General features: G+C 48.0%; 7 protein-coding genes across 7 annotated transcripts; 5 read left to right on the top strand and 2 right to left on the bottom strand.

Moving 5' to 3' along the window:
• Positions 1 to 318: 318 nt before the first annotated feature.
• Positions 319 to 1,891, top strand: V8C40DRAFT_265134 (NADH:flavin oxidoreductase/NADH oxidase; the record flags this gene model as incomplete). Its single annotated transcript, XM_083219620.1, has 5 exons — positions 319 to 645; positions 710 to 1,096; positions 1,161 to 1,529; positions 1,591 to 1,723; positions 1,779 to 1,891. The coding sequence occupies 5 exons, from the start codon at positions 319 to 321 to the stop codon at positions 1,889 to 1,891; spliced, it is 1,329 nt and encodes a 442-aa protein (XP_083074450.1).
• Positions 1,892 to 3,345: 1,454 nt separating this feature from the next.
• Positions 3,346 to 4,458, top strand: V8C40DRAFT_208328 (fungal fucose-specific lectin domain-containing protein; the record flags this gene model as incomplete). The annotated part of the gene is made up of 4 exons (XM_083212081.1): positions 3,346 to 3,622; positions 3,675 to 3,840; positions 3,898 to 4,095; positions 4,157 to 4,458. Exons 1-4 carry the CDS (start codon positions 3,413 to 3,415, stop codon positions 4,456 to 4,458), a joined length of 876 nt encoding a protein of 291 aa, XP_083074449.1. The 5' UTR covers positions 3,346 to 3,412.
• Positions 4,459 to 6,194: 1,736 nt separating this feature from the next.
• Positions 6,195 to 8,004, bottom strand: V8C40DRAFT_243248 (Alpha/Beta hydrolase protein). The gene is made up of 3 exons (XM_083215379.1): positions 7,021 to 8,004; positions 6,732 to 6,963; positions 6,195 to 6,666 (listed from the first exon to the last, which is right to left on the bottom strand). The coding sequence occupies exons 1-3, from the start codon at positions 7,769 to 7,771 to the stop codon at positions 6,558 to 6,560; spliced, it is 1,092 nt and encodes a 363-aa protein (XP_083074448.1). The 5' UTR covers positions 7,772 to 8,004; the 3' UTR covers positions 6,195 to 6,557.
• Positions 8,005 to 12,572: 4,568 nt separating this feature from the next.
• V8C40DRAFT_208287 (uncharacterized protein) lies at positions 12,573 to 15,010 on the top strand. The gene is made up of 2 exons (XM_083212080.1): positions 12,573 to 12,769; positions 12,930 to 15,010. Exons 1-2 carry the CDS (start codon positions 12,729 to 12,731, stop codon positions 14,779 to 14,781), a joined length of 1,893 nt encoding a protein of 630 aa, XP_083074447.1. The 5' UTR covers positions 12,573 to 12,728; the 3' UTR covers positions 14,782 to 15,010.
• Positions 15,011 to 18,009: 2,999 nt separating this feature from the next.
• On the top strand, positions 18,010 to 20,169 carry V8C40DRAFT_243241 (major facilitator superfamily domain-containing protein). Its single transcript, XM_083215378.1, has 7 exons — positions 18,010 to 18,331; positions 18,403 to 18,495; positions 18,549 to 18,596; positions 18,665 to 18,858; positions 18,908 to 19,072; positions 19,140 to 19,325; positions 19,382 to 20,169. Exons 1-7 carry the CDS (start codon positions 18,059 to 18,061, stop codon positions 20,091 to 20,093), a joined length of 1,671 nt encoding a protein of 556 aa, XP_083074446.1. The 5' UTR covers positions 18,010 to 18,058; the 3' UTR covers positions 20,094 to 20,169.
• On the bottom strand, positions 20,068 to 22,692 carry V8C40DRAFT_243238 (acyclic terpene utilization AtuA family protein). Its single transcript, XM_083215377.1, has 6 exons — positions 22,397 to 22,692; positions 22,227 to 22,309; positions 22,087 to 22,161; positions 21,820 to 21,995; positions 20,789 to 21,761; positions 20,068 to 20,731 (listed from the first exon to the last, which is right to left on the bottom strand). The coding sequence occupies exons 2-6, from the start codon at positions 22,288 to 22,290 to the stop codon at positions 20,130 to 20,132; spliced, it is 1,890 nt and encodes a 629-aa protein (XP_083074445.1). The 5' UTR covers positions 22,291 to 22,309; positions 22,397 to 22,692; the 3' UTR covers positions 20,068 to 20,129.
• On the top strand, positions 22,605 to 24,239 carry V8C40DRAFT_243236 (uncharacterized protein). Its single transcript, XM_083215376.1, has 2 exons — positions 22,605 to 22,774; positions 22,835 to 24,239. Exon 2 carries the CDS (start codon positions 23,011 to 23,013, stop codon positions 23,923 to 23,925), a length of 915 nt encoding a protein of 304 aa, XP_083074444.1. The 5' UTR covers positions 22,605 to 22,774; positions 22,835 to 23,010; the 3' UTR covers positions 23,926 to 24,239.
• Positions 24,240 to 24,270: the final 31 nt, after the last annotated feature.

Here is a 24,270-nt window from a genome sequence, read left to right as displayed (position 1 = left end):
AAGTTGGGGGAGAAATTCAAAAGAGGAAATTACCAGAAAAGGAAATGCAGTAGGGGAGAAAATGATAAAGAGGAGAATGAGACGACTTGATTCCCGAGCGAAACTATGATTCAGTCAGCTTGCAATGTGGTAGATGTTAGTAATTAGAAATCAAATTGTAGACGAATTTGCTTTTGCGTTGAATATGGAAGCGTTGCTGACACCGTCGCTGGTGCACTCTGAAGAAACGTTAAAACCAGGCTCCGCGAATCTTCGTTGAACTTCTGTCGCTGTCTACCTAATCCAATATCGGTTTATTTTCGCCCAAAAAAAATCACCATGGGTTCTATCTCAGAATCTCAGTACTCAGATTTCCGCAGTGAAGTGGTGGCTGGGCTCCCTTTCTACACGCCAAAGCAGAGAGTACCAGTCGGCACGGCGATTCTCGATCCTAAGAATGGTGTCACCGGGAAATCCATTGCTCCTGCGTTCCGACCAATCTCAATCCGGGGCCTCACATTTCAGAATCGCATATGGGTTGCCCCAATGTGCATGTATAGCTGCCAAGATGGCATGTTCAGTGACTTTCACGTTGCTCACTACGGACAGTGGGCAATGAGGGGGTCTGCTTTAATCCATTTGGAGGCGACCGCAGTGACAGCCAGAGTAAGCCAATTCCCTATTCTTCAATGTTATAAGACTATAATTATGTATTAATTCATGACAATAGGGCCGTAATACACCCCAGGATGCCGGTATTTGGTCTGACGATCATATCGCTCCTCTAAAGAGAATTGTCGACCTCATCCACTCGCAATCTCAAAAAGTCGCAATTCAGCTCCAGCACGCTGGCCGCAAAGGTAGCGTCACTCCGCCATGGCTGGGTCTCCGTCTTGTTCCTGACGAATTTGATGGGTATGCCGACCAGGTTCAAGGCCCTACTGCTGAGCCCTGGAATGAGAATTATGCAACCCCTGGAGAGATGTCGGAAGACGAGATTCTTGAGACTATCGAGGCCTACGGCCAAGCCGCACGCAGGGCTGTGGAGGCTGGTGTTGATGTGATTGCTGTTCATGGAGCTCATGGATACTTGCTACACTCATTCGCATCACCTGCGGTAAGACTATTGACTCTGTTTGATCAAACCTATGGTTAGAATTAATGCTTATGCCAGTGAGCAGACGAATAAACGAAAAGATCAATGGGGTGGAAGCTTTGAGAACCGCACCCGAATTGGCGTGGAGATCATTCGTGCTATACGACGCAATATCCCACAGACCATGCCTGTCTTTTGGAAGATCTCAGCCGTAGACTGGCTGCCAAAGGGAGAAGGTTGGGAGCTGGAAGATACACTGCGATACATCCCTATCCTCGCCGCAGAAGGCGTGGATCTTTTTGATGTCTCCAGTGGAGGCACCGATCGCAGACAGCAGGTTCAGCTTGGCCAACAATACCAAGTCCCATTCGCCAAGGCTGTCAAGGATCTCAAGCTGCCAAACGTATTCGTGGCTGCTGTTGGTTGGATTCGAGATGCCGATACTGTTCACGATGTATAACGTTCCCTGGTTTCCCGTCTTGTGAGTTTGATGGCTGACAGACTATATGTTATAGATCTTGAGCAATGGAAAAGCCGACGTCGTGCACGTCGCACGAGAGTTTTTGCGCGATCCCAACTTTGTCCAGCGAGTCGCACTCGCTACAGGCACTGAAGTTACCTGGGTTGATCAGTATCACCGCGCTCCTAGTACGTGGTTATCCTAAAGTTTATCGAGTCGACTCTGCCTAACAAAATCTTTTAGTGAACCGAAAATATGTTGAGTCTACGACGACGATTACAACAGACGCAAAAGTGTCGAAAGATGTTATTCGATCGCACGATGATCAGGTATCAAACAAGTTAGCTTCTAAGTAAGATGGGACTTTAAATCATAGCTCATAGAACACAAAAAAAAACTACAACCTCATCGGCCTAGGCGGTAGCCATAATGCCGAGTATCGACTTAAATGGTCAGGGAATTGTTCGGTGAGAGTGATTACGAACTCTTCAAAACATGCGTCTTATGTGTATCCAAATTGTGAGATGAGTACACACACGCACTACATACAATTTAGAACAGTCTCATACCAGCTTTATCCAGCCATTTCTGGATTCTTAACAGCAGAATTCACTCGTAACAAACGCTAACATCGCTAATATCGCTAACATCGCCATTCCAACAGCCTACCCAGAGCAGCCTGATGCTGGTAAGCATACATGTATCATCAAGCGCTAAGATTCAGGCGCGACACGACGCTACAAAACACTTGAATACAGCGCCTTTTTATATAACACCTATCTTAGTTCATGATTTTCATGTTGACCAAGTTGAATGAAGTTCTCTCGTTTCATTGAAGCGAATACCAAAATAATCATACAATCCCAATTTACCAAGACATGTTTATAACGCCAAGTCAATTGAAGATGTCAGCTACACAGCACACGGATAGTAAACTGTAACGGCTTGGAGGGCGTGTTAGCAATGTATCCGAGAAGTGCGTCGGAAACCGATCCATGATCGTCGTTATTAGGCTGCAATAAACTGCTGGTGGCAGATGATGTGAATACTGGAGCCATAGTGTCAGCCAGCCACGGCTTATTGCTTATACCAATAGAAGAACCGAAATTCTTAGCCAGAGCACTCGCATATGCACTGCAACCTTTGTCCAAAATTGCTGATTGGTGTGCATGAAAGCACAGCCGCACAGCTGCCGGTGACATGAACCCCCCGCACCCAGCATCAAACCCAGGACAGGTGTTTCCGAAGTGAAGAGGGCAATCAATAAGACCATGGATATAGAAATTTAACAGCGCGATTGCTTTTGAAGCAGCGAGAAGAAAAAGTATAAGAATGACTTCTTGTCCAAAAAAAAAAAAAAAAAAAACCGGCGAATGGACACTAGAGGTCAAACAGCACGGTGTCTAGAATCATTACACGATCTGTCACATATACAGCAATCAGTTTTATGAGAATAATATGATGTGGTTACAGTCTCGTTGTCCAGCCAATCGTACAGATGAAACTTGCAACGGGAATTTTTAAAGCTCTCCAGCTCTCCCGAGTGCAGCTGAGATGGACCATCGGCTCCTCCATTCGTATAGCTGCATCCACACACACCCCTCAGCTCCCCACAATCTCAATTAGGACTTTCACTTGATATATTCTATAGGTGGTGAATATTCCACATCATACATGCGAATGATGAATGCCTGCAACAGAAGACAAATCTCATCGATTAGGTTAGGGGCTTCGACGTATGTGTAGAGTGATGCCTAGGGCCTACAATATATAAATAGGCTGTCTAAGCCGCTCCTCATGATTTCCATTTCCTACACAATCATTTCGTATTCAAAAGACAATACCTTTCCAATAGTCGAAAATTTCTACAAGCAGCTATGGCTACTCCGTTTGTCATCAATGCTAGGACCGCGGTTGCCGCTACGGCGACATCTACTGCTACATCTCGCGTATACTTCCAGGATACTGAGAACGGCATCCGTGAAGTGACTTATGACAATGGAAATTGGACTGTATCCAACGATGTGTTATTCTCCGCCAAGCGTTCCACGCCACTTGCTGTTATCAGTTGGGATGAGGGAAAACAGGTGATTCCCTTGACTACGCTGTATTCAAGAGAAAATATTGACAGAAGTATAGGTTCGGATCTACTGTGTTTCTTCTGAGGGCTTGCTTCAAGAGTGGTGCGGTATCAACGGGCACTGGGGTCCGGGCTATCTCACAGATTTGGGGGTGCGCGTGGCACCAAACACTTCTATCGCTGCTACAAACTGGGATAAAACGTCCATTCGGGTCTACTGCCAAGGTAATGCTACAGCATAACAGATCATTATAACATGAACTAATTTGGTACTGTCCACAGAGGAGAACTCAAATGCCATTCAAGAATACTGCGTGGGCCATCCCTGGAAGAGAGGTGCTACCCTCCCAATAGCTGACTCAGGATCCGACCTTGCAGCCTTATCATTTAAGGACGGGGGCAAGATCCATTTGAGAGTTTACTACCAAGCTCCAGATCTCAGTCTAAGGGAACACTGTTATGATGGCGGCTGGTCTGAAGGTAAGAAGTCATCATGCTGTATTATTTCGGGGCGTGTCAGAAGCTAAAGATATCATTACAGGCGGTTTTAGCCCTGGAGTTGCGATCAAGAGTTCTGCGATTGCTGCCACTTCATGGGGTGAAGCTGTAGATGGCGTGCAGCTCCGTGTGTTCTGGCAAGACAATCATGGGCTGCTGAGAGGCTATAGGTGGTCTAGGGGATGGGAGTCTTCAGGATCTTTAAATCTTATACCAGTTGCTACACGCATTGCTGCGACCAACTGGGATAATGGAAGCAGTGTTAGAGTGTACTACCAGGCGAATGATGGCACAATCTCCGAAGAGGTCACTCATAGCTTGACAACCACTATTATTCAAGTCTAGATAGAACATGGCCCTACTATAGGCTCTTGAAATTGCAGGTATTATGATCTGTCGAGCTAAGTTGTTTAATAGCATTGCGGGAGCTCACATCTCAGAATATATTCCACTTTGCTCCCACTACTGGATCATTTCCAATGGGGCCCTCATATGAGCCATCTTCAGAAGCGCAATCAGGTCGGCTACTCAAAGGCCCCGGTAGATAGGTAGAATCTTTCGAAATCCGGAAGATTGTCCGGGAGATTGCAACGTCCTTTTCAAATGAGTTCTTCACACGGTTTGTGATTTTAACACAGTTTAGCGAATGGGTTGAACTAGAGCTGACTCGTGTCAACTAGAACTTACTTTTCTGAGCAGTTAACACGAATGAATTTTCACAAATATTCCCTTGTTGACACTCAGCTACCCCATTATATAATAATGATTAAGCCAATACCATCCATGAGTGGGAGAGTAGAGCATTTCCCATTTATTGAACATCCATAGAAATTTATATCATTCTCATTTGCACTTGATAGTTTATATATTGCTTCTAGTGAAGCCTGTGCCCCAAGAATATAACGCAGTATTTTAATTATTGAAAAGTATATAAACAAATAACTTGTAACGATATATGGTTAAGGAATACTAATCCATTATATCTTAGGACGATGGTATGTTTGTGGTGGTCGTATCAAAATCTACACGATGACATATTTACCAGACACTTTGCGCCAGACTTACTAGAAAGAAACGCGTATATAAAACCACATTTGTCATCTTACCGTTGAGCATGCACCTAAAGTTATATTAAAGTAAGACACTACTATCAAATTCCGTGTATGATCTCGGCCGAATTTGCCAATGGCTTCCGAGGAGGCGACATACTTTTAGATATCTGACATAAGTCGTATTATTGGTTTGCCTTTTGGAAAAGTCGCCAAGACACAATAATGGAAGCCTAATTCTCATTTCCTTCATCTACCGGCGACCTAAGATTAGAAATCGTCTACACACCTATACAGTATACTTGAAGATACAAATATCTACTTCGTTAACCACCCCTATATCCTCACCACCCCTAATGATCAGCCAGTGGCAACTATTACGACTAAGAAATAAAACCAACTCAGCTTCTCCAAAATTTACTTCGCCTATGACCACCTTTTTACGTACATAAGCTCCCATTTTGGAGAGAGCAAGGTGTATGACTCGCGCTCATGAATCAGTCTGCAGTCGAAGCTAACTAAGCGTATTTCGCTCTCCGTCCCAAACACATCCGAGCTTTTGGCTTCCTCTTAGTGTTTTAAAATAATTACGAAAGTAATCGCCTCAGTATATCCCTATTCAACCCGAAGCACCAGGGGGGAGTGGTGCTTGCATGGAAGAAAAACGTGGCTGGTCTAATCCATGATCCAACGGGAACGCTCCCGGTGGTTCCCTAGTGAGTTTCGTGGGGGGGAGGGTGAAGAATCACATGAAGCTAGCAAAGAAGTTGTACTTGGCTAGCGAAATCGAACGCCTGAACTTCGCAGCCAAGTTGGGGGTTGGTGCTGTTTTTAGCTTGCCGAGTGCCGCCTATTGTCTCAACTGCACGACCCTGACGAGACACAAAGGATTGGATCTTATATTGCTGCCTGTTGAGCATACGGGGGGTTGCGGGGACAGCTATTCCGGGGCAACGGGGGATTGGAGAAGTGGCTGATTTAAGATGCTCTGTTGGGCTAGGTGCATTAGGTGGAACAAAATCGTATGATGGAGCCAGTTGGAGCTGTAATTCGACGATCCGCACTACTGTCGCTGCTCGTAAACTACTAATAGCAGTAGCACGAAGTTCCACACTGGTGTTTTCCAGATGAAGAATAAGCTGCAGAAGTGAAAACAACAGTGTAAGCAGAGCTCGGCTAAAGAACTCTTCTGCATTTTGCCGGAATATTTATGGACTAGCCAACGGCATTTCAGGCATTCGGTAGATCGATAGATCAGAAAATGCGAGTCTGCCGGACCTCAACTGACATGGTTTATAAGAGCGTGCATGTATTGGACGAGAGGCGTGTTACACTCCTCTTCATGGGCAAATATCTGGAAGTTCCTTATGTAACTTGATACGGCATGGTCGAATGCTATTCCAGCTGGCTAGTATCGAGTTGCCACTTTTCATCTTCCAGAAGAACCTTCAAATGGTGATCCAGCCACTTCACATCCTCTTTGCTCTCACCTGGACCACCGGCCCTAGCCCTTTTGTTAGTCTTGTGTACAGAAAGTTCCTATATACTATTGGCTCTTATTGAACATACCAGTGGCCCCAGACGGATGGAAATGGAATACACTTGCCAATCCCCTTTGTCATATGCTGCACCTCATACTCCGAATCTTCCGGCGGGAAATAGAGGTCTGTCTTGCCTGGGAGGACTAACGTTTTAGCTTTGATGCTCTTCATGGCTAGCTCAAAGTTCTTGTTGTAGGGTTCCTGGTCTGAGCTGTCTGCAGCCTGCCACGTGTGAAGCATGGTGAGAAGATTCTCAGGGTCTAGATGGGGGGCGTCAGCATGGACATGTACAATTCTCAACAAGCCGCGAAGCAAACCTTTTTTCAGGGCCCAATCCTCCCAAAAGTTGATCATGAAATCCTCAAGGTTCTTGTATCCCAGCTCCGTCTCATACAGCTTTTCCCGGTAAAACGCCTGGCTGAAGCCCCAACCAGCATACACACGACCAAAGGCCTTCAATCCATTGACCCTTTCTTCTTGAGTCCACGCCCGATACGTCTGCGCTAACTCGCCGGCCGCGCTACCAGCGGAAGATGCCCCCTTGGCGGCGAGTAGTGCACTCTTGACGCCTTCGAGAAAGACTTGGTTATGCAGCGAAGTGCGCGCACTCCCGCAAAACGGCACGCCCAGATCCATGAAGTCGGGATACTGCGTCAGCCACTGATACGTTTGCCCGGCGCCCATGCTCCACCCCAATACCATTCGAGCGTGTTTGACACCAAGTTCCTCGGTTACGAGACGATATTGTGCCGTAACATTATCCTTTACGGTGATGTTGGGAAACGATCTGAGCGGCTCCCGGTGAGTATTGGATGGACTACTGGACTGCCCATTGCCGAACAAAGCCGGGACAATGATAAAGTATTTGCGGGGATTGAGAGCTTTGTCTTCGCCAATAAGCCATTCGTTGTCTGAGATGGCACCGCTGAACCATGAGGGGTAGATGATGGCGGGAGAGGAGGCATCACCAAAAGTCTTGTAGGCGATGAAAGCATCTGGAAGGGTCTCGCCAGAGACGAGCTTGAAGTCTCCTAGCTTGAAGGTCTTGTAATCTAATTCACTTCCCATGGTTGTTACTTATCGCCACGACACGGACAGGTTCTTGTTGTTGGATGAAGAGCTGAGGCTGAAGCTCTGCGGGGAAGAGACTTTGAATGCTTCAATCACGAGGGTTTCACGAGTGTTTTCCGAGGCAAGCCGAATAAAAGCGCAACCAGTGCTTGAATTGAGACATGCGTCGCAGCCATTTTTTTGGAGAGTGGCACGGATAATGGTACCTGTTTCCCTGAGATCTGTATTGAGGAGGGCGTGAGTGAGGGGAAGCTCCTCAGTTACACCACGGCGTTTTGGGCACGTGAGGTGCCAAGATCCGTGTACGTTGATCTGGTTGCTAACTGTGGAAAAATATTGCTGAAACAGCTGTCAAACTGAAGGCTCAACACAACCGGTCGGTGATGCCATTGAGACTTTCATGATGCCAGTATGTAAGCACCTCTCACAACATTGGTAGATCTGATATCAACTGTACGCCGTATTAATAGTAGGTACAGAGCGTAAAGTGGGTGCCATCCGAGCGACTCGCAATAAGTGACACGGCTCCGACTCCGGACAGCGAAGCTGCATTGTTAATTTGTTTCTCTTACTTGTTGCTTCTTCTCAATTGAATCCCTTTTACACTCTCTCAGCACATCAATGACACAAATACGCTAGAGTCGAGTCAAAGGTAGAGTAGAGTTGTAATCTTCACGGCGAAAAAATTCCCGATCGGTCCGTCCCGTCAGCAGCCACATACAAGACACAGCTAAACGGCCTTGGACAGTCGTGCCTTGAGTGCCTGTGTATAAGTGAGAGACAGTGTGAGAAATAAGCTGACATGAGAGAAAATTTTCACTGGAATCCAGCGATATGCTCATTTTACCAGCTGACAGAGAAACCTCCTTTCCCATCTCAAATCCCAATTTCCTGGGTCTAGTGCTCTGTAGCGCGGGCCGAGTCGCGAGTCCGTGGCGTCGCCGCGGCCGGTGCTGACGATGCAGGCATTCTAGCGCAAATTGCTGCATTCTCTCCCCGTTCTCTATTCCAACTCAGGTTGGACTATCTTACAACAGACGTCTAGAAGGATGTAATGGAACAATGAAACGTGGTATCCCTCGTGGGCGACATGGAGGATGATTCATCCAACAGCACGGAGAAACTTTTATCGTGAATGGATAGTATTCGTATAGGACAGGGTTGACTCTGAGGGTGTTGGCTGGATGAACAAGTGGTAGTTCAGCCGGCGCCTTTTTTGCTTCTGCTTCAAGGGTGACAGGCAGTGACAGGCACCATGCCGCACGATAGATGAATGGCTGGCGGTTTGAGAATGGCCATGGTTGACATGGTTGACAGCACTGTCGCTGTGATGGTGTCTTACTTTCTGCTTGGCATCTTAGCGCCAACTTGCATGCGTCTTGGATTGCACACCTGGAGAATTCAGCCCCCAGATGATGGCTTAATACAGCAGGCAGGCTCAGAAAGGGAGGGAGGAAAAATAGAATGACCTGCTCCGTATTACTCCGTGATGCTGTAAAGATGCTGCCTAGGCTGATGGCATGACGTCCAATTCGACTTTCCTTTCCAGACTTTGAACTGCCACTATCATGCCCAGTGTCGTGTGGTGAGCAAGCGGCCATCCAACCAGCAAAAACGAGCTGCTGCTCCCTCTCGCCCGGAGTCTGTTGGCTCTCCGCAGTTCATGTCATCTCCCGCAGGCTGTGTGAGTGGACACTGAATAGCGTTCTGAGTGCCTGGGGTTAATGAAGCGGGATGCTGCTAGAGTTGGCTCACTCCACTCTCTGAGCGGAGGCTGTCTTGTTTTTTCTTTCGCCTTGAGTTTTGGGTCCGAGCCGCTAGCTGCAATTGTATATACTCGTACAGTAGGATTCTGAAGTGGATAGACGGGGCACATCATTTTAGCTGCCAGCGAGCCGTAGAGGGTTAAAAATTCTGATCAAGACCAAGGTTGACCTCGGCCAAGGGGGAGGGCACAGGACCGCCATTGGTAAGCTCGGCGAGAAAGGAATTTCGATGCAAATTGACGCCGGCATGGCATTGGTGGTGGCTGCGGGGCATCGTCACCCACGAGATATTGTCCAATTTCCTTGCCGTGTGAGTGTGTGAGATGCAGTGCTCAAAGCACAGACTGCTGTTGGCTATGGCGTTATACGAGATTCAGAGAAGAAACGGCATAGACAAGATGAAGTAGTAGATAGTCTACTGGGCCATCATTGACGACGATGGTCTTTGAACCCGCGGTGAGATGATCAGCCTGCAGGGGATCCAGCCGGGATAACTGTACGATACTGAATTAGCAGCAACGCTTCTGTCTCTCTCTGCAGCATCGCATCTGACAGTCAGCTTGACCGATCCCATCACCATGGACACTGCTAACTGCTCCCGCTCTAGCCTGGCAACGGCACGGACTAACACATTCACTCCGTACGTGCTAGTGCCAGTAATCCGGTCTAAAACTCTGTAGCATTGAGCTGCCAAGGACGGACTGGCGGGGGAGCTGCGAGAGATGCAGGGAATGGAGACGAAAAGCCTTGATGGAATATGACCTGACCTGAGCTTTGGGGACGTGCCCCGGTCTGTGCATATTGCGGATAATCAGATGCTGGAAGCATGTGAAAGCACACCCGCTAAAGCGCCACGTTTTGCTGCCGACAGCCACACCGCGGCAGATACGTAATAGTGCGGCTCGTGGAGAAATAAAGGGGATTCTGAGATTAAAAAATTTTATTAACATGGAGTTGTTGGAAATGCGAGGCTCAATTACGAGAGCAAAGTAGCGAAGCAAGCCGAGGAACCGCCTAAGGTACTCGCGCTGTAGCTCCAATACTTCAGTGCACTAGCACTGCTAGCGGAATGAATCGCTTAATTCCATAAAGCGTGCCTGGTAGGACTCATCGTCCGGCGCTTGTATACAGTACCTGCTCCCCCATACTGTTGCTCTCCCAGCTGCTTAGAGCAGGTACTTACCAAGTGGCCTGACTCAAGCCGGCTGCTAACAATATTTGGCATCACGTTATCAAAATTCTGCAATCCCTCACCGCAGGGCTGACTGCCCGGCTATGTTCGGAAAAGGACACAAGAGAACAGCATCACAGCAGGCAGGGATTCGCTCCAGGGATTCGCTTCACCCATGACGCCGGCGAACCTGGGCTTCGGCTGTCGTCTCTTTGGCGACTCTAGAGGTGAGCTAGTGAGCTATCGTTTCACCCTTCTTGTGACGGATGGCTGAAGCGGCGCGAAGGAAGCCTCAAGGAGGGCAGATCCGCGGTGCTGTCACATCGAGGGATGCAACGGCAGCTCTCATTCATCCTCTGGCTCTCGTTGCTCTCCTCTGGCTCATCTCCGTCACCGGGGGCTTGTCGCGCATTCGACTGCTGACATGATGACAAAAAGCTGTTACTGGTCTTTAATAGCCTCGCAGAATCGCATTGCCACTCGACGCCCTGCCAGTCGCTGCTGTTGTTGGTCCAAACGACTGGGGGAAGCCACAGACACCCCCGGAAAACAGCTGATTCGCCATCCTGGTTGGCTGGCTGAATCGTTAACGCTGGCCCCGTCCCTCTCGGAATCGCACCCCGCAGCCGCATGGCTCGTTGGTGCGGAGAGACACGTTCTGCCAGTGCTCCCCCCGGTACCTGCGTCTCCTCTCCCGTCTACTCGCCCGTCATCGTCTTTTTTTGCATGGAAAACTCAATTGCTTTGAGGATAGGATACGCTGTGTCAAATCAGTGCATGAATTTGCGTCGGATTCGCTCCCGTTGTTCCGGGTCCGTATCGGCAACTAGCCAGTAACTGAAACCGCAGCAGTTCGTGGAAAGACATGCAGCCGCGCGTTGCAACATTGCATGCTAGACTCTGCATGAGACTTGCATGTCGAGAACCCGGACGCTGTAAGCGTGCAAGTCTCTGATATTACCCTGACTCTGCACCGAGTACACGTACACGGCGACATGCAGCACTGGCAGACTACTCGTACAAGTACGGGTATTCGTATGGCTGGCACGCACAAATAAGGCATACGGCAAGGACTTGCATCCCTCATCGGGTAAAAAGTCTCACACGATATGCAGACAGACCCGGATGAAGAGGCGCCAGGCCAAAGGTTGTCCAGGGGGGTCCGAGATAGTCCCGCACAGCATCAGCTCGCACCTATCAAAAAACTACGCAACCCTTCCTCCGGCCAATTGGGTCCTAGGCGGACCAGTGGCGCTGTGGCGTCTAGTCCAGCGAAATTGGGGCCCCGACTGGAGGGTCCGGAGGGTCTGGAGGGTCTGCAAGGCCAAAATCTCTTCCCCAAGGCTAGCACCACCACTTGGGGCACTTGGGGGAATGGAACTCACCAACAAGCTTCTTTCAAACAAGTCTTCGTACTGCTACCGCCACGAGTGCGAGTACATATTGGACATGGGTCTCGTAGCGTCCCCATCAAAGCCTCTCCATTTATATCCAAGTACGAGGACATCCTTTGTACCAAGTGCTCGCACACGGACGCTACCAACGCCTTCAAGCGGAGGATACACTCTCGGTCCGGTTTTGTTCCCCAAGCTATCGTCTGTCCCAGTCCGCAGCTGGCCTAGGCATACCTTGGACTCTTTCTTTGTATTTTATTTTCATTTCAAAACCTCCTTGGAAGCAACTGGATTGCATTCGAGAACCTGAAAGATCCTTTGACTCAGGAGCTTGTCCCGGCCAGCACACCTAGGGCCACCACCCTTGTCGACCATCAACACCCGTCGCTTCTCCTCCTCTCAGCTCCTCCCCCAGCTCGAGTCGACAAGCGAGAAAGCACTTCTTCCGGTTCCCTGTCGACTGATCAAAACATTTCTCGCATCCTTCTACCTACGTCTGCGTACATCTCCTGTTTTTTGTTGACCCCGCGGGGAACCAGACACCACATTCTCTTCTTCTACACCATCTCGGGTCTCTTTATCCGCCATCAAGTCCCACCGCCCGAGCAATTCCCCCAGCCAACATGGAGTCTCCGCCATTTGCTACAGATCTGGATCGGATAGCGTGAGTCTGCCTCAACCCCCCCTTCCTTTAGTCTTGGACTTGACCCGGGGCTCGACCGTTCTGGGTAGACAAAGCGCAGACAAGACCATAGCCTACAGTACCTATTTAAATCGCATGGATCCATGAAGCTAACAAAGGCGCCTTGTCTTTATAAACCCAGAGACACCCTGCGTCGCATCGACACTGGTGCTTCATCACGCTCTTCGCGACAGAATGCTCCTTCCTTTGACCCCAACTCACCTGTCGAAAGGAACTCAGACATCATGAATTCAGAACCTCGCTACCACGTCCCCTCCTCTCGCGGCTTCCCAATGCCTCCCCCAACCAAGGGCGAGGCCGTCGCCCAATGGCTTGAGGAGAGCGATGATGTTGTCGATGAATATCACATGCCCCTACAGAGAGATTCGAGAGGATCCCTCCCCCGGCGACCGCCATCGAGGGACCAGCCTCAATCCATTCGGCGCGAGTCGGTGAACTCACAACGCAAGTCATCCAACGCATCATCCAACTATTACCAGGCAGGGGCAGGATACAGCCTCTACCCTGCTCCATCAAAACCGCTGCCACCAATTCCCACTCCCAAAACCACTGCCGCCCCCGCTCACCGTGTACCTTCCCGAGACTCTTCAGATAGATCATCCATCAGCACACATCGCTCTTCTCAGGTCTCAGCGACTGCATCAACACCAGATGCTACCTCCGTCAGCTTCTCACCGGGAACCCCTCGTCGTAGCAGGGTCCCAACTAATTTCTACAAACCTCCGGATCCTTCTGAGCTTCTTCCTCCACCACGAAAGTCGTCTCGTCCTGCCGAGGTTGTGTTTTGGAAGCGCCTTCAATCTGACGACAAGAAAAATGGCCCCATCCACTACCTCGACATGTCTTCTAGTCTTGCCACTCTGGCGACCAAGCATGGAAATAACATTATCAAGGTCTGGTCCACGGCGGGAGGCACTGTTCAGCAAATCATCAAGATTTCCTCCTACACTGCGGCCCAGTCCCGCTCTCGCGAATACCTCATTCGCAGCCATGCCATTCTCTCAGAACCAACGAATCTCATTGCCATTGCCACTCGTTTCGGCAGATATATTGAAATCTGGAATTGGGCCAAGAAGAAGAATCTTCAGTCAATTGACAATGCTGATCGGTGGACTTCGGCCCAAATCGAGTCCTACGACGGTGCTCTTAGCTCTCTTGCCATTTACGGCGGTGAGAAGGGGATTATTGATCTCTACAAAGCGACGCCAGACAAGAAGCCCTTTGTCAAGACGCGCACCATTGATCTAAACAAGGTTGATCTGCCCTTCCTTCCCCAGTATCCAGAGCTTGCACTATCCAGAACAAGCCCTTTGCTTGTCATTGGTGCCGGCCCACGTCCTCCGCGCCAAGGCCACCCTCCGCCTGAAAAGGAGACTCTTTTGGTGGCGTGGGACACTTCCGAAGGCGCTTCAGACAAACCATACCGAGTAGCCCGGCCGTGGCAGCACAAGGAGTTGGACACGGCAATCCCATGTGACATGGTCACCTACGGAAGCGTCTGTGTTTCTATTTGGATCCCTGCTACTTTCCGTGCCGTGCCTGCTACAAATGGTGGTTCCGGCTTCAACCTTAGTCCCGTCACTGTTCCATACCGCTATGTGTTGCTGTGGGATCTTGCAGCCAACTCCACCCGAACCTTTGGCATTCCCAATACGACGTCTTGCCTATCACCCGATTGCCGCTTTGTGGCTTATTGCCATGCGACCGGAACTGACATTGGAGCCCGAGGCAGCATTGTCATTCTGGATGTTATGACCGGCAAGGAGGTATGGAGCTGGCCAGATCCAGAGGCCCTAGCTATCGACTACACTCCTCGACCAGGCTTTGAGCAATTCGATGATCTTTCTCGAGTCTCAGAGCTTTCTTTCTCTGCTGACGGAAAGTTCTTGAACGTTGGCGACTTGGACGGCCATGTTGGCATGTTTGAAGTGCGTGAATCTACCGGAGACCGACTACAGCTCCACATGATTTAGCAAAGCGGCGTTTTTTTTTTAACCAGATGAATGGCATCATCTTACGACATGTGTGACAATATTTGTTTTTTTATGAAGTTATGCTTGATTACAATGTATTATCGCTATGCTTGGACAACTGAGAAGAATGGGGTATGACCGATAACAATAATTCAGATACCACGGGTTCAATATTGGCTCTTTATCACTTAATAACCTACTACTAAAATCCAAACCACTGTACATTTCCTTCTCATCAGCTCGTGCCTCTGACTGCGCGTGAACTGCAAATAGAGAAATGACTTGTTTCAGTAGCAGTCTCTCGAATCACACAATGAGACAGAATGCCCTATACTCGCTTGTATCAATCACGACACTTTTCTTTCCGCGCGGGAGTGATGCTTAAGATCCACCTTTAATTTCAAGCCTCTTGACAGCGCCCCATCTCCAACCCGCCCCACGATTTTGATCGATAACTCTAATGGAAAGCGTCTAGAATCGAATTAGCATCAAAGTGAGTTGTGACATTGGGCCATATTAGTCCTTGGCGCACGTTTGCGGGATGTGCAAGTAATGGGCGATCCGATCGGGGGGGAAGGGGGAGCTCAAATGAGAAGCTTGAGTGAGACCACGTGTGTGCCGGGGTTGGGAAGATTACGGGATCCACCTGCGAGTGGCCTAGCTGGTTTTTGGATTTCTTTGGTTTGTGGGGGGTTGTTTGGGATGTTTTAGGGTAGTGCTTGGAAGATGGTAATGTGAGTGTCGAATATTATCTTAGATGAGTGGGTGGTGAGTGGAGGGATTAGAGTTTGAAGCTGGAGTCGAGAGCAATGTTACTGCTGTGAAGGGACGGTTCGCGTACGTACATGTATTCATCTATTCATATGCTCATATATCTTTTGAACACTCATCTCATCATGCATCATATGATACATGTTGAGGGCATAGAATTGATGAATCCACCCAACTGAACTCTTTCATTATCGGAGAGTAGTTATGAAACAAGAAAATGAGAGACTGAGAATAGCCACTTAGCGAAAAGGAATGGACGCATATTTATTCGTCAAAGCCCAGTTAGTGAAATACGAAGTACCGTGTGAAGCCCAAAGCATAATATCGCTTATATACACTTGGTCGCCATGAAGCGTTATGCCGGAAGTATTGAGGTGTACCACAAGCTATTGACGCTGCTTATAAGAAGCAAATTCGATGGAAACTAAGAAGAAGCTTATTTGAAGTAGCCTATGGTAGAAAAATGATGCTTACGAGTGACGCAACAGCATATTCGTATATGGTAGTATAGTATGACCTGGTGTTATGACCTATTCCATCATAACAACTATATCTCTGGTGTATAATTCGTTCCGTCTGAGTAATTGCTCCAATTGTGATTATTGGCAAAATCTTCCGCGATGTGGTATGATGAATCGTAACTATTAGTCCATAGTAATCTGTTGAAGTGGCTGTAATATGATATCTATTGGAAATTTTTTTAATTTAATGTAGTTCAAGCCTTATCAGTTATAGTCCTTGACGATTACACTTCGGCGGTTATTTGCCTTGCATGGGCGAGCTACCCACACCATCGTATATATATTATATCAGAGATAAGTATGTAGAAATATCAACCTGATGTCCTGGAAAAAAGCCTGAGAATGTAGAACTGAACTGGCAACAAGATTTGGGGAATACCAAATGTTTCTTTATTTGAACTATATTGAGAACAAAAGGCTTTGGCTATGATTTCATGGTACGAGTATCCGAGTATGAGACACAATAGTCCATCATTCTGCAATTCAGCGAACTCTGGTGGAATAGTGCCGACGAGTAGGCTCTTCTTTCGGGTAACCATGAGATAAGACAGCAGCTTGCTCTATAATATATCAATGATGGATTCAGCAGCTAGATAGTCGGTAGCTGAGCTACGATGCATTTTGTTAAACATAGATGTGTTAAGACAGCGTGTCTCTGTCGCTTGGATTGGGAGTATCCGATAGTATGAGTTCAAAAGCTATGCTGCAAGATGCAGAAGAAGACAATATTGGTGGTTGAACATTGTCTATTGATAACCTTGCCTTTCCGATTGCGATGATCCAATAAGTGACACGTCTATTTTGCGGACTGCTACCCTTTTGGACAGAGATCATATGCCCAGTTATCCAATCAATCTAAGCACGATAATCAGTAACTTATGTCGGCAACTATTTGCGATTATTGTCTCGTTGTTCATGGATAGAAATTGTTTGAAAGGGTCAGTGCATGGGTTGATAGACGCGCCGTGCCGCGAACTTTGTATACTTTCTGGCTAGACTCTAAGAAAACATCGCAGTCGCGTTGCCAATTCATATTTAATGCGCATTTTCCCTTTTAATGTTAAATTTGCCAATTTAAAAAAAAAGACGATGCGCTTGTGAGTGCGCTTCTCTCTTGGCGCGGCCGTTTGTGAGCGACTTATCGCAACACCACATTTCCAAGCATTTGCGCCATAGATAGTACGCTTACACTCACAGTTTCGTGAAGAAATAGTGGCAGAATACAAGCCGCAACAAGCATTTAGCTTATTCAACCGTCTTTATAATGTTAAATTAACCTTGCCGTACTTTTAAATCCAATTACCGAACACCTCTAACCCGTAATGTGGCACCTGATGCCTCCAGACTATTGCCGTGATCCAATCGCAAGCCGAGTTTGGCGATTCCTCACAATGCAAAGATCTAACGCCATCGCGCAGCCCCGGTTAGCTCCACGCAACGTTATCATCTAGTCCCCCCATAAAGTGGAAATATCAGAGGAAGCTTTCCTCGTCCCGGACAAATTAATGGGCATGGCGATGTACTGTTTCCTATCGCGTATTAGATTTACGGCGTTTACTTGTGGTTGGCATTGATAAACCGGCTCTGAATTATGATATCCCCTGCATGCGACCCTATGGGAAGAGCTAGTTCGTAGAGGTCTCGTCGTCACGCTGTTACCAATCAGCCGAAGAGCCAATAGTAACTCACAATGTCTATTACAAACATGTAGATCCTGGCAATGATGTGATTGCTCTCAAGCATCACGACACCTGGAGTATCAAATTCTGCTGCACAACTTGCGTAACATTAGGAAAATTGTCCACTTGCCCGCGACCTCGGCCTATCTGGGGCCTTTTATGGTGTAATAGATGCTCCGACCACGCGGTAATGGTTGCCGGCTCGTCGCCAATATAAAGATGTGAGCACCCTGCTTCTAAAGTATCAGCTCCGGGCCAGGCTTTGCGGTACGACGTCACCAACAACAATAAGCCGTCCCTGCCACAATGTCTCACAGCAAGGAAGAGACGCCAAAAGATGGCAAACAAGCAGATATCGTTGATATTGCTGTCTTGTCATCCCAGGGTTCATCAGTGACGGAGGAAGCTCCGGTGCGTCAAAATGAACCATTTGGCTCAACGGATGACCATCCTTTCGCCGACCCGGCCATGGCCGCACATTGGAGTGATATTTACGAAAAGGCAAACTATGAAAATCGCCATCGCTTCGATCCCGAGTTCAAGTGGACAGCAGAAGAAGAGAAGAGACTGGTCAGAAAGGTACGCCATTGAATACCTATATACGTTCATGTATACTTCTACGTCTTATCAAGTTACTAAGCCATTGATAGATTGATCTCAGAATTATGGTGTGGGCGTGGGTCATGTTTTGTGCTCTCGATCTGCATCGTCGAAATATTAATCGTGCCATCTCAGATAACATGGTAAGACAAATGTGGTATGCCATGATTATAAAACATCAATTAACACAATTCAGCTTCCAGAAGTAGGCATGAACACAAATGACTTCAATTACGGACAAACGGTATGTTGTTTGTGGCAACACCACACACTATCTCTAACACATCCAACTAACTCGGTATCTTTTGATAGATATTCCTAGTCACTTTCCTCGCTGCCGAACTGCCTAGCGGTCTTATTTCAAAGAGAATTGGGGCTGATAGATGGATTCCTTTCATCATGATGAGCTGGTCCATTGTTGCTGGTAGCCAAGCATTTATTCACAGCAGAGCAGCCTTTTTCGCCATCAAAGCTTTACTCGGCCTACTCATGGGCGGTTTTATTCCGTATGAGTCAGCAATCGATACAGAAAGTATAATAGCTAACATGATATAGTGACATTGTTCTTTGGCTTACATATTTCTACAAGTCAAACGAGCTTCCTGTCAGACTGGCTTGGTTCTGGACTGCTCTAAGTACAGTCAACATTGTCGGCTCATTGATTGCCTCTGGGGTTCTTCAGATGAGAGGAATTGCAGGTTGGGGAGGCTGGCGATGGCTGTAAGTGATCTCATGCGCATCTTGTTTTGACCTCTAGAGTGACAGTCATGACTAACACCGTTTCCAGATTTCTCATTGAGGGTATTTTGACACTTATCGTTGGTACATTCTCTTGGGTTCTTATGCCTCCTGGACCGTGCCAGACCCGAAATTGGTTCCGTGGCAAAGACGGCTGGTTCACTGAACGAGAAGAGTTCATAATGGTCAACAGACTTTTGCGTGATGACCCAAGCAAAGGAGACATGAACAACCGGTATGACTACATGAATCACTTCACCTTACCCTTTTTAAAAGCTAACGAGAATACAGACAAGGTGTGGGCCCAAGCCTGTTGCTAAAGGTGCTTCACGACTGGGAACAGTGGCCGCTCTACCTTCTTGGTCTCGTTGTCTACATCCCACCCGGCCCTCCGAGTACATATTTGTCCTTTATCCTGCGAAATATTGGCTTTTCGGTGTTCAAAGCCAACTTGCTCACTATTCCGTCTCAATTCCTGTTTGCAGTCAATCTCATCATCATCTCCTGGGTATCTGAACGATTCAAGGAACGCGCGATAATTTCGTCAATTTCCAACATTTGGATCTTTCCATGGCTCATCGCTCTAGTTACGCTCAAAGCAGATGCATCGCCCTGGATACGATATGCTCTTCTAACGGGTTTACTAAGCTATCCATACTGCCATGCCATTGTGGTTAGCTGGAATGCGAAGAATAGCAACGCAGTCCGTACAAGGGCCGTCAGTGCTGCTCTGTATAACATGTTTGTGCAGAGTGGCAACATCATCTCCTCCAACATTTACCGAGACGACGACCAGCCTCTATACAGGCGAGGAAACAAGATTTTGCTGGCCATTAATTGCTTCAACATTGTTCTCTTCTATCTTGTCAAGGTATTCTACATTTGGCGGAACAAAGTAAGAGACAGGCAATGGAACGCCATGACAAAAGAAGAGCAGGAAGATTACTCGCTCAACACTAAAGATGAAGGAATGAAGCGTCTAGACTTTAGATTCGTTCACTAGGCTGTTGGAATTAAATAGTTTGGTGAATAAAAATATCTATAAGTGCTCAAGCTTTGTCGAGCGAGCACTCTCTTCGAGAAATTTTTGTGGGATATCAATGTGAACCGCCCGGATAAATTCTGCGAATCCTTTGCCCAGGTTGTCCAACCGACTTGAGCTAGTAACGCCCCTCCCCAACGATCCATAGATGACAAAATGCACGGCATAGATGTTTGCAAATTCTACCCTCTCGAGGAAATACCAGTCCTTCCAATCCTTTCTCATCAATGAGCGCAGCCTATCTTTGGTCATGAACGAGCGGAACCATTCCCACTGCTCGGGTGTCTGCACAAACAAGCCAATGTTTATGTTGCCTGCTTTGTCACCTGAGCGGGCGAGGACGAGATCTCCTAGTGGCGCATTGACAGTTGGGCCAAAGTTTTCTAATGGCACCGGATTTGTCGTTTCGTAATTCTCTCGCAGTGCTAGCGGCTCTGTCTGTTTGGGTGGGTGGACAGCATAGCGAATACTCTGCTCCGTTGAGCTGTCGCCGAGTATGGTAACAGTCTCTTCAATCTCTGTTTGAGGTATGATGGCTGGATAATAGCCAAGAAATGGCTTTGGTGCTAGTAAACGTGTATCCATCGAATAATGCATTCCTAAAAAAACGTATTGTCAGTCCCCTGTGCATCACTCAAGTTCTGCGGTGAAAATACCTGGAAAGTGAGCCATGAACTGATAGTGCCACGCCTTGTGCATTTTGCTGAGCACATCTTTATCTTTAGACTGCGCAAATATTCGCATGTATGTGGTAGAAGCGTGTTGCGAATCAGGGTCTTTCATGTCAGTGCCGATCCGTTGAAACTCCAAGACGTCAAACTTTTCGAGTATACCCCATTCTTTCAGTGTATCTTTTAGCTGCAATTCCTGCATGTCCCATTTGTGATCTGTGGCATATCCGCTGGCATTGAGCAAATGTTCGCACTGATACCCTCCCTTGTAGAAGATGGCAAGCTTTGTTGTAGGCGGGGGAGGGTAGCCTTTGACGCCCGACACATGGACTCGATCCTTGGATTCTTTGACAATTTTGATGTTGGAAACATCTGCTTTTACATCACTGTTGAGATAGATGTTTCCTTGCAGTTCGTAGACAAATTGACATTTGACTGTGTCGGAGGTAACAAAGCCGTTCAGAGAATCGTGCTTAGTGATGATGCATTCACCGTTGGGGAGAATTTCCGCAATGCCCGGACCTAGACGCAAGAAATCGCTGGGAGGATGTTTAGATGCACCGGGAAAGTTGCCGCCCGTGACATAAGTCGAACATTCGATTAAATGACCTGCAATCAGGGACCCGGCGAGTCGATCAAAGTCGGATTCCGACCAGTTATACCACGCTGCCGCGGCTCCAATGACTGGTGAGGCATCAGAAACACGGCCACAGATGAGAATATCCGCGCCTTCATCTAAGCCTTTTTTAATGGCACGATAGCCGAGGTATGCGCTGGCGGCGACGACTGGCATCTCCTCTGGTGAATCGAGAAACGAGGTGGTGTCTTTGTCATACCGAACATCGGGATTTGCGCTGTCGAGATGGGGGAGAGGCTTTGAGAGTAAATGGTGGACTTTATGCATTAAGTCGTCGCCTTCAACGTAGCCTACACGAAGCTTATAGCCTCTGCTATGGACCTTGCCCAGTCTATTAGTAATGAGGCATGAAAGTGAGGTGACTGTACAATAGCTTTACCATTTCATGAATCTTTTCTGCCAATCCCTTTGGGTTCATGGCACCGCCGTTGAGAACTACCTTGATTCGCTTTTCGTTGATGAGATCTAGGGACAGCTGGATTCCTTCCAATGCGGATCGAATCCAGCCAGAGCCATTTGACGCACGCTGCATCGCACTGCCAGCCATGCTCACTTCTGCAGTATGATGTGATGTCAGCAAACTGAATGTGAATTATTTTCTTATTTTTTTCAGCAGTTGAATCGGTAGCAAATGCTCAAAACATACCCGCGAGGTAGTCGCCTGTAATGACGTCGACGGGGCCATACTTGGCCTGGTTGTACATTAAGATGCCTGGATCAGCTGTGATATGTTGTAAGTGAGCGTCCATATGTGAAATAGTTTCTTAGACGTGGGCTTGATCATACTGAGAGCGCCTGAGCAGTTGGCGATGCGAATCGGCCTAGACGGTGGCACAGCTGATGAGGCCATCGTATACTAGGTGCTGATGCTGTACAGGCAAGTACACACCATAGCAGTTAGCACAGCGAGCAACAATACGACAACAAGGGAGAGCATGGAGCTGGATGATATATACCTTTTCAAGATTCTCCCAGACAAACGACGGTATAAGCTAGAGCCGAGCCTGAGCGGCGTCTCACCACGCAAACTCAGTCTTTACTGTATGCATCAAACCATCAGCATCCCGTGCCAGATCCAAGCACTAACACGAGCCGCGGATGCAACCTCCGGATAACTCACCCCCAGACCCCGCTTCTCTGTTCTGTCTTGCAGCCCCTCTTCGGCCCGCTCCATGTGACGAACTGGCATGAAAAAGCATCGCATCGCGGAGTCTTCCAACCGCATCCGGAACCGGAACCTTGAACCTTGAACCTTGGTAAAATCGTCGATTGTGCTGGAATCGGCCGGAAAAAGAAGCATCACGTGCAGGCCCCGTGCCCCTTTTCTACATCGAGTACGTCACTGAAGATAAACTGGAAGGCGGTCGGACCACCAACCAAAACTGCTGACACAGCAGGAACCGGAAAATTGGTATAACCACGGCAAATTGATATGGACACCGAAAAACACCGAAAGTAAACAAAAACATTTTGACAGCCACAGATACGAGCTTCATTTTTCCATTGTAATTTCAGTTTCAATCACGCGTCCAATTCCAGTACGGTTACCACACAGGAAAAACGCGTCACCATGCAGTCCATCATGGCTGCCATTCCTCTTTTTACACCCTCTAAGCCGCCAGTGCGATCCTCACCACGGGCTTCGCTAGGCACAACTCCAGGTAGTGGCACACCGCGACTTAAAAAGAGCACACCGAGATTAAAGAGCACGCCTGGATCAAGAAGCACGCCTGGATCAGAGAGACGGCAGTCGTATGCGAAAAGACAGGCCGCAGAGGCAGCAGCTTTACAGAGGGGGGCTACGGATGATAGCGCGATTCTCAACGTCAGTGATTCGGCGCAACTTGAGCAGGACGAGGTGGCATCAGCATCTACTCCCCGTACGACTGCACGCTCTCTCAGCAGCAAAAGGGCACCAGAGGCAACAAGACCATTCCGACTCACGGGGCGCATCTCGGAGATTCTAGATCAGCCAGATATTGGAGAAGAGGAGCCAGCACAGCTAGCACAGCCAGCAGAACCAGAGAGGTCAGAGAAGCCAAGGAAACCAGAAGAAGAAGACACGGAATACGTTTTCGAGGGCTTCGCTGGGTATCGCTGGGCAGGTGACTCCATTGAGCTACAGGTAAAATGGAAGAGAGATGAAGAACACGACGATAGCGAGGAATGGAAAGACGCTGAAGAATGGGACGGTGGCAAAATGACTTGGGAGCCCGAAAGAAAGCTGCACGAAGATGCTCCCGAGTTCCTGTTTGAGTATTGGCGCACACAAGGTGGACGGCCCGAGAACCCAACAGACCCAGGATTGTATGAGATCTTTGGCGTTCTCAAGCACAACAAGAACCGCACCAAATTGCTCATTGAATGGGTTGGGTATGAGCGCTCAGAGGCTACGTGGATGCTTCGAAAGGATATCCCAAAATCGGCACAGGATATCGTGGACGACTACTTTGCCGGTGTAAAGACTAAGCGCAAGAGGAAGTGAGGGGCCAGCAGCCGACAGAAGTGTCTTTTCTCTTATCTATATCATTTTACAGCGTCGGAGTGTCAATTACGGAGATTGCAAGCTTGAAACGGAATACCCGCTGAGAATTAGCACATTGTTATGATGGGGGAGTCAAGGACTCTTGATTGTTATAGAGATTGTATGAAGCATGAGAGACAAAAAGGTCTATTAAGTGTATAGGTAAACGAGTTAATGCTAGCTACACTGCAAATTCACAGCTGTGAATGAGATAGATGTGAAGACAACAACGATTACAAAAAATATAATACAACGAGAAATTGAAGAAAAAAGAACTCGAGAACCTCTGAATGAGATCCAGAATCA

This window comes from Trichoderma camerunense (assembly GCF_050948025.1).
Source record: "Trichoderma camerunense strain CBS 138272 chromosome Unknown V8C40scaffold_7, whole genome shotgun sequence".
Lineage (NCBI taxonomy): Eukaryota > Fungi > Ascomycota > Sordariomycetes > Hypocreales > Hypocreaceae > Trichoderma > Trichoderma camerunense.
The sequence above is the reverse complement of the archived record's forward strand: the minus strand, read 5'-3'. Positions and strand labels throughout refer to the sequence as shown.